The sequence below is a fragment of the Quercus lobata genome, chromosome 11, assembly GCF_001633185.2.
Source record: "Quercus lobata isolate SW786 chromosome 11, ValleyOak3.0 Primary Assembly, whole genome shotgun sequence".
Classification (NCBI taxonomy): domain Eukaryota; kingdom Viridiplantae; phylum Streptophyta; class Magnoliopsida; order Fagales; family Fagaceae; genus Quercus; species Quercus lobata.
In genome coordinates, this window is record NC_044914.1 from 45,880,229 (window position 1) to 45,889,720 (window position 9,492).

General features: G+C 36.7%; 1 protein-coding gene across 3 annotated transcripts; it reads left to right on the forward strand.

The window, feature by feature from the left end:
* The first annotated feature begins 1,403 nt into the window (after nucleotides 1-1,403).
* LOC115968757 (subtilisin-like protease SBT3.9) lies at nucleotides 1,404-8,326 on the forward strand. 3 transcript variants are annotated; one of them, XM_031088252.1, is made up of 11 exons: nucleotides 1,404-1,717; nucleotides 1,842-1,933; nucleotides 2,783-2,880; nucleotides 2,985-3,140; nucleotides 3,216-3,327; nucleotides 3,768-4,311; nucleotides 5,008-5,105; nucleotides 5,206-5,445; nucleotides 7,042-7,156; nucleotides 7,234-7,447; nucleotides 7,525-8,326. In XM_031088252.1, exons 1-11 carry the CDS (start codon nucleotides 1,628-1,630, stop codon nucleotides 8,091-8,093), a joined length of 2,328 nt encoding a protein of 775 aa, XP_030944112.1. In that variant the 5' UTR covers nucleotides 1,404-1,627; the 3' UTR covers nucleotides 8,094-8,326. The 3 variants fall into 3 exon arrangements, with proteins under 3 accessions (XP_030944112.1, XP_030944114.1, XP_030944113.1); XM_031088254.1 differs by lacking the exon at nucleotides 1,404-1,717 and having other exon boundaries at nucleotides 1,877-1,933; nucleotides 2,717-2,890; XM_031088253.1 differs by lacking the exons at nucleotides 1,404-1,717; nucleotides 1,842-1,933 and having other exon boundaries at nucleotides 1,976-2,890.
* Nucleotides 8,327-9,492: the final 1,166 nt, after the last annotated feature.

The following is a 9,492-nucleotide window of genomic DNA, read 5'->3' on the forward strand; positions in this document are numbered from 1 at the left end:
CAAGAATGGAATATTCTTAAACAGTGAGGCGCTAAATACTAATGCTACCTATTAATTTGTAATTAACTCACAGGCTTGCAAGAAAGTATTGAAAGTTTTGCATGGGCAAGGGTAGGGTTTTAACTTTTAAATAATTGCCTTGTGCGTAACAGTGATGTACACTTTTTTCTTTTCTTTTCTTTATAAATTGACGTGGCAAGCAATAAGGTGTAAGTATAATCATGACGTGCTTATTCCATCATCACTGGAATGCCTTAGTCGGTAGCAACAAGCTTAAATTAATCCTTAATCTCGGATACTTTATCAATCAAAACAAATATGAAACATCATTAATTTCAGCCTCATCCACAAAAAATGAGTTTCACTCAAGGGAATGAAGAAGTAGGAAGTAGGAACTGCTTAACTTGTATGAAGTAAACCATTTTTGAAGTTTATTGTTGTATTATTTTCTATAAAGGTTTTTTTTTTTACGATAATTCAATAAATATAATAAAAGAGTGAGGATTGAAAGTCATACGGACAAATAAAATTGTATATCATAATGGGGTTTCAATTAGCTCATTAGTAGTAAAGTCTCTTGTGAAGTTGTGATTATTTAAGAAAAGATTTTGAATAGCCTATATGAGATGATGGTGATCAGATTGTAGGAATGGTATTGTTCAAATGGTGGGTTCTAGGTAAAAGGGTTTTTTTTTTTTTTTCAATAATTCGATAAATACAATAAAAGAGTGAGGATTGAAACTCACACTGACAAATAAAATTGTATATCATAATGGGGTTTTAATTAGTTTATTAGTAGTAGAGTCTCTTGTGAAGTTGTGATTATTTAAGAATAGATTTTGAATAGCTTATATGATGATGATGGTAATCAGATTGTAAGAATAATACTGTTTAAATGGTGAATTATAGTTTTTTTTTTTTTGCTGGGTAAATGTTTATGCAGGTGAATTATAGTTAACTAAATTAGTAAATTCTTGTAACGTTTGATAATATCTTCGCATTATGAGCTAAACACGTTGAAAGTTGAAACAATTTCTTAAAAAGAAAAGTACTGTTCAAATGCACCGGATATGGAATACGAGTAGCCACAATGAACGCAAATACGAAATATGAATCCGACATTTCCGACCAGAGGGAATTGACCTCACCTCACCACTTAGTATTGTCTCATTTTTGTGTGAAATTACAGTCAACCCCCTAGGATCTGCCTCCCCAGTCCCCACGATAAGACATCCGAACAGACAAGTCTTTCTCTCTTTCTCTCACTCACTCAATGAGTCAATGTCAATGGTCCACTAGCTTTTACCTTTCACCAAACGGTAACAGAACCTCCATAAGCTAATTATGTAGTGTAGTACACACATTAATGCAACAACAATCTTGGTGTTTAATGCAAGTGAAATGACTCTTACACACACATACTTGTACGCGTTTTTAAACTGAAATTGCGAGTCACGGTTTCAGTTTAAAACATGCGTGTTGATCAGTTTGTGCGTGATAAACACAGCCTTAATGCAAGTGCCTTGTACTGTACCAGTAGTGGAGCAACTAAATCCCTATGGGCCCCATTTATAGCTAATATATAAGAGGCAGTGAGTTAAAATTTTGAGTTCAGGTCTCTCAAGTCATGGCTTCTCTTTGGATTCATAGTATCATTTTCTTTGTTCTTGTTATGCAACTACAGTCTTTGCTCCTTGTAGCACTTGCTTCATCCAATGTGAGTTGGAGTTTTCTTAATTATATGTGGTGGTTGTTCTGTTTTTTTTTTTTTTTTTGGTTGATTTAGTTTCTTTGATCAATTTGTTTGGTGGTGGGTTTGTATTTTTCTATGCTCTTGGCAGGTTCACATTGTGTATATGGGAGAGAGACAGCATGATGAACCTGAACTTGTTCAAGACTCCCACCATGAGATTCTATCAAATATACTTGGAAGGTTTCAGTTCTAATTTCTTTTAGTCAGCATTCATTCATTCAAATTTTTTAAATTTTTATGTGTTTCAGTAAAATTTAGAACGGCTATAATTTAATTTCTGTGCTCTGGCTACTTGCATCTTTAATTATTTACTGCTGTTAAATGTATCATATTCTCTTTGTCAGCATGCATTTTTATGCATGCCGTAAAACCTCTCTTAACCCTTTTAAGCTCAACTAGCACTTCCTGATGTTTCTAATGAAGAAGTTTAGGATTCAAATTCCTCCACTCTCATTGTAACTATCAAATTATCAACAAAAAGAAGCTTCTGTCATTTTTGTTTCAATACGTCCTTATGTTTTGGCAAAAAGAAAGAAGAAGAGTTTCTTATGTGAAAGAAAGAAGATTTGAGTGTTGTAATCAATGAAGTATACTTGTTGGAATATGTCGGAAATACACACAAACCAATAAAATAATGGTTAAATGATTAAGTTCGCACTTTCCTAATAATTTCAGCTTTTGGGATTAGTGGTAATTTATCAATGTATTAGTAGGTATCATGGTATCTTTGGTGATATAGTTGGTCATGCTGGTAGGTAGAGGTTGTATTTGGATTTTAAAAACATGCTGATGCAGTGGCATCAGCGGTGGTCGTAGCAATGGCATAGGTTATGTCACATAGTGCTAAGTAGCAAACAAATCTGTGTGTGCAGATGTAAAGTTTGTGTATTTGGCTGTTGTGTTGATTGTTTCCTACAGTTTTATGTGCATCAAATGCATTTTCCACTTTTGTTGCTTCTAAAGGTATGTGACTGGGACCTAATTATGATAACAACAATGAAGTAAGAGCTTGTGATATCAATTTGACAGCCATGAAGCTGCCAAGGAGTCGATTTTGTACAGCTACAAACATGGCTTTTCGGGGTTTGCTGCAGTTTTAACTGAGTCACAAGCCAAGCTTATTGCAGGTGTTACAATGTTGGTGAACTGTGAACTCTGTTTTCTTATTAGACTTGAGCTTTGCAAACAAGTGCTTGTAGTTGATATTGTCCCTTTTCATGATACAATTCAGATTTCCCAGGAGTTGTTAGTGTTGTACCAAACCGAGTTCTTAGTCTGCAGACAACTAGAAGTTGGGATTTTCTCCAAGTAAAGCGTCAAATTGCAAATGGAATTCTTTCAATGAGTCATTCGGGAAATGGGATTATTATTGGTGTCTTTGACACAGGTTAGTGTGGAAATGCTGCATATTCTTGTAGACAATACAGGATCAGGCTTTATTTGTGCTTATTTTGTTGAATAGGAATCTGGCCCGAGTCTGAAAGCTTCAAAGATGAGGGAATGGGGGAGGTTCCATCTCATTGGAAAGGCATATGCCAAACAGGAGAGAAGTTCAATCAATCCCACTGTAACAGGTTCATTCGCTTGATATTTTAGTCTTTTTGTCTTCTTAGAGTATGCTTCCTGATTAAATCATTGTCATATTAACAGAATCAATATATTTTTCTATCACTACTTTTGAGAAGAAAACTCAAATTTGGTAAGATAATTGTAAGATCATTCTAGCAATCAAAGTGAATGACAATGTAATTTGGAGCAATGACTTGGTCTAATTTAGTTGTTGAAATTATTAAAATGTACCACAATTTTGTTAGCATCCAATCAAATTGCGTGCTTTGAATTCCAGAATTCATGTTAGTTAGTACCGTGGCAATCCATGTTTGAGTTGAAGAATCTGTCCTTCTATTTAGAAGTACTAATCCTATTTTTCTTCTTTCACCGTTTTCAAAGGAGCTTGGGTTAAGTTAAATTTGATTTTAGCCTTAACTACTTACTGTTATGATACTTTGGGCAGGAAAATTATTGGTGCACGTTGGTATATCAAAGGATATGAAGCTGAATTCGGAAAGCTAAATACAAGTGATGTGGGTGAATACTTATCTCCTAGAGATGCTTCTGGTCATGGTACTCACACATCATCTACTGCAGCTGGTGCTCCAATAGAAAATGTGAATTTTATGGGATTAGCTCAAGGATTAGCAAGAGGGGGTGCTCCATCAGCTTGGTTAGCTGTCTACAAAGTTTGCTGGTCTACTGGTGGCTGCAGCTCAGCCGATCTTCTTGCTGCATTTGATCATGCAATACTTGATGGTGTAGATGTGCTTTCAGTATCTATTGGCGCACCACCTCCGCTTTCTACTTATGTTGATGAAGTTTTGTCAATTGGTTCCTTCCATGCTGTAACCAAAGGAATTTCTGTAGTATGCTCTGCTGGGAATTCGGGTCCTTATTCTCAGACTGTCATAAATACAGCTCCATGGGTTATAACTGTAGCTGCAAGCACCATAGATAGAGCTTTCCCCACTGTGATCACCATGGGAAACAATCAAACTCTTGTGGTACTTCTTAAATTCTCTTCTGTCATGAAATACTATGTTTTGCTTATATTGGGACAGGATAAAAACAAACTTGTAATGAAATATAACTGCAAAAATATAACTATAACTAATTCACCTAACAAACAGTCCATATGTAAAAGAAATATGTGGTTCGGTAATATGCCTGTGTCCCTAAAGAAATGTAAAGAATTCACTATTTTTGAGATTTGGATTACAATTCATGTTGTTCTTTTAAAAGCCAGCCTACCTGGGGAAAAACTCCAAAAGTACCCTTACATCTACAATATGTACTTGAAGCTTTTGTATGAAAGTATGAGAATAACAAGTGAGTCTCAGATCATTTTCACATTTGACACTTCTACGTTCACAGTCATTGAAATATTCTTTTCTGTTTATTTAATTTCTTTTTCAAGGTTTATGTAACCGATAATCCTCAGTTTCAACTCCTGTTTTTTACAATATGCAAATATTTGGGGTAATCCAACTAGAGATTTTTGTTAAGTAGGTTTGAGTAATATTGATTATGGTGTCATATGAAGAATCTGAATATGACCCTGGAACTGCTTTTTGTTAAACGATGCATAAAAAGTCTTTTTCAAATTTCAGACTCATAATGAACATTCTAGTTGTCTTATTGATGCTTAACTCTTTGTTGCTAAAACCTAGAACTAGAAGTAAAATTTATTTTTTAAATAGGGTCAGGCTTTCTATACAATGAAAGATATGAACGAATTTCACCCTATTGTATTTGGAGAAGACATAGCAGCTAGTGGTGCAGATGAAGATGATGCAAGGTACAATGCCTTGCTATTTGCATCTTGTTGGCATGAACTCTAAGTGAAGCCTCTATCTATGTTAGAGGATTCCTATTCTAATAGTGCGTACTTTTAACAGGAGCTGTGATTCAGGAGCACTAAATGCCACTTTAGCAAGAGGAAAAGTAGTTCTTTGTTTTCAATCTCGTTTTCAGAGGTCAGCTACCATTGCTATAAATACTGTACTGGATGTTCAGGGTGCTGGTCTCATCTTCGCCCAGTTTCCAAGAAAGGAGGTTACTGAATCCTGGGATATCGCTTGTGTCCAAGTGGACTTTGTAATTGGGACAACTCTGCTCACATACATTGGGACGACCAGGTAATTTTGTCAGAGCAACTTATTCATGCTAAATCCACTATGTGGAATTAAAAATCCTAATCCAATATGTAATAACATTACTTATAGTGTAAGTAAGTAACTCTAGCATTAGTCTAGGGTTTGCTATACTATATTTAGCCTTCAATAGGTTTATTGTAACAAATATATTTCCATGGAATAGATATAGCCACTAATGGTTCTTTGCTATGAACGTAGGCCATGATCTCGAACTATGTTAATTTCCTTCTACTGGTTATTTCTATCTATTCTCATTTTCACTCTCCAACATTAATCCTAATATGGTTTTAGAGTCTCTTATGTCTTCTTTGGCCTCCCTACCAGTAGTGCTACCCCCTATAGGTGTTTTCAGTTTTCACCACCATTCAAGCCTTTCAGGTACTTTTTTGAGTCATAAAAGATCAGTAATAGATCTATGCAACTCCACCAGTATCAATTCCAAAAACATCTTGCTCTTGTGCCTATTAAGGTTAGATATGCTTCTTAAGCCAATTGCTGATGATGCTGTCCACAGCAGATGTCATCATACAGGTTGTTGATGCTGTCATCATTTGGTTACAAACAATGCATCATTCCAGCCACCAGTGTAGCCATCAACTGACCATTTCAACCATCTTCAGCCACCTTCCATCACCGATCACTGCCCTTTGCTGTGATTGAGATCTGTTTTACTCATTCCATTCCACATCAAGCATGGTCCTTTGCGCATCCAATTCAATCCAACCTAGTAATCTATTCCTCAAGTCTTACATTCCAAACTCAAGGTTTCTTTAAGCTTTCACCTTATGTTTAAGCAGGGGTATTAAAGATATCAAGGCCCAATCCTCGTCAAAGCCTTATTCGATTACCATAATCCAGGTTCATTGTACTAGGTCTTACTTTTAGTGTAAGCAAACTATTCCTAATCCTACTTTTAGTGCAAGAAACCCAAGGATTACTCTAGTCTCGTGTTTACTCTACTTTATGTACCCCTCAATCATTGTCATACATAGATTTAAATAATAAAGATATAGCCATTAAGAGCTTTTTTTCTGTGGATGGAGGATATTAGGCCAAATCATGTTAATTTTTATTCCATTCACTATTTCTCCTCTTCTCTCTTTCTTAATTTTAACATCAATTCTAACAAATGCTATTTACCGTAATGGCAAAATTTCCCTTTATTTTTTCCACCAGAGAACTGTTGTTCTGGGGAACTGTGAACTCCACCCTCCAAGAGGGCTATGGGAAAGGTTGATATAATTATCTCTTGAATGCATGTAACAGTTTTGAGTTTAGAATAAACAGATAAAAACGTCTGTAATTCCTTATCTGTGTCAAAAGTGTCCGATTTGTAGGCATAAAGAGCTTGTACTAATAAATGGCCAAAATAATCGGCTTTGTTTCCAAAATTTACATTTGGCATGTTAATGACCCTTTTGTTCATTTCTGCTTCCAAGCGCTGGAAGCAGATAATTCTGTATAACAGAGTCCAATTGCTTATTACTGTACCTTTTGTCATTCTAAAGAGAAATCGCAAGCATAACTTTTTTGACAACTATTGAATTAAAATATCCTAATAAAATGCTTATTCAACAGCAATCCTGTAGTCAAGTTTAGCCTAACAAAAACAGCTGTGGGACAACAGATTTCCTCAGAAGTGGCATCCTTCTCGGCTCGAGGACCCAGTTCCTTATCTCCATCTGTATTAAAGGTACTAGAAATATTTCAAAAAATGATTAGTTCTTTGATTCTCAGAGTCAAAGATGATGTATTTGAATGTTGTTGCAGCCTGATATTGCTGCTCCTGGGGTTAATATCTTGGCCTCCTGGTCCCCTGCTTCTCTCCCCTATTCAGTCATTACAAAACCTCCTCCACTCAACTTCAAATTTGACTCAGGAACTTCCATGGCTTGTCCACATATATCTGGGATTGTGACTCTTCTTAAAGCTATCCATCCAACATGGAGCCCTGCTGCAATCAAGTCTGCACTTGTCACTACAGGTTGACAAAAGAAGTTTACAGTCATTTTATTTCCCATAAAATTTATGTGCACAACTGATTCTATGTCTCTTGTATAGCTTCTTTGGACGATGAATATGGTGAATGTATTGGGGCAGAAGGATCTCCCCATAAGCAGGCTGATCCATTCGACTATGGAGGTGGTCATGTTGATCCTAACAAAGCCATAGATCCTGGTCTTATATATGACATGGGGGTCTCAGATTATACCCGTTTTCTTTGTGCAATGGGCTACAATAATTCTGCCATCAGTTCGGTCACTGGGACTAGCACCCAATGCTACACATCAGCCAACTTCCTTGACAATCTTAATCTGCCATCTATTTCCATTCCTGAGCTGAAGGAGAAGTTAACCGTGACAAGAACGGTCACAAATGTTGGTCCAGTTAACTCTGTTTACACTGCTTTTGTTCAAGCCCCAGCAGGCACTGTTGTTAGTGTCCAGCCATCAATTTTGTTCTTTAATTCCACAATAAGGAAGCTGAAGTTCAAGGTGACTTTCCATTCCAAGCTAAGAATTCAAGGAAGATACTCATTTGGCAATCTGATTTGGGAAGATGGTTTCCATGTAGTGAGAATACCATTGATAGTTAGGACTGTCATACAAGATTTTTATGCTGATACATGATGCTATTGCCACCTGACTGTATCCCCCTGTATAAATAAATGGTTAATGTAGGTTGCACACGGCCTATTGCACACATCCATATACACATAGCCTTAAAACTCGTGTGTTCAAAACACAATTTCAGTTGATGTGGGCCATGTGGCAGTGTGGCACACACTCCGCTATGTGTAATAATCAGCGCTTTAAATAAATTATTGCTGATGATTAATAATCTGTTGCGGTTTCAGAGTGAACTCATTTGCTAACTTGTTTTCAGGTAACTAGTCAAATGCATCAACCTTTTAAGATAGTTAGGACTTTTTTTTTTTTTTTTTTTTTTTTTTTTTTTTTTATTTAATTTTTTTGATTTCAAATGCACATTTCATGCAATTGTGAATTGAACATGTGTCAACCTTTGATTAAGGGTTCGTTTGGATACAACTTAAAACAGAAAACTGAAAAACACTAGCAAAATAATTTTTAAATGCGTGAATAGTACCGTGAGAACCTATCTTTAATGAAAAAGTTGCTGAAAAGTGAGGTTTGTGGATCCTGTAAACAGTGCACGGATCCACTGATGTGCTAAAAAGGTTAAAAAGTCAAATATTACGGCTACTGTTCATGCACCATGAACAGTATCCATAACAATGAAATTTGTCTCCTAAACGCATGGACAAAACACACATATATAATACTTAAAATGACCCCATAGAAAAACAAGTAAAGTGGGACCGGAGAGATATGAGTGCTCCTATTCTCTTTAGAGAGGAAGAAGCCGAGTTAGCCCGCAGTAACAAAAAAGTGAAGAATGTTAGCCACGCCGATTTTGAGGGTCACATAAGGGACGGCCAGACTTCTTTTCCCTTGAGTTCGGGGAATGCGCGACACCCTCTGTCATTCAAGGATAAGCTCGTGGGAGAGATACCCGGTGCTTATGTTCAAGCCTTCAATTTTTCCGAGCTAATGGAGGCAGATGAGGAATCGGACTCGGAAAGCGACGGCCTTCGTGAAGGGCTTGTTGCAGTTCCGTTCACAAAAGAGCTGAAGGTGCGCATTCGGTCTCCCTGGAGTAAAAGTCTTATCGTTAAAGTCTACGGAAGATCAGTTGGGTTCTCATTCCTTCATGGCCGACTGTTGTCTCTGTGGAAGCCAATGGGAAGGCTCGATTGCGTGGACCTTGGTAAGGAGTTTTTTCTAATCCGGTTTTCTGTCAAAGAGGACTGTGAGGCAGTCCTTAGGAATGGCCCATGGTTTATAAGAGAGAACTTTTTATCTATTAGGCCATGGGAACCAAACTTTAAACTAGCTGAGGTGAATATTTCATCGGTGGCGATCTGGGTGAGACTAAATGAGCTTCCCATAGAGTATTATCATGTAGAAGCCCTTCAAAACATTGGAAACGCGATTGGTAAGGTGTTAC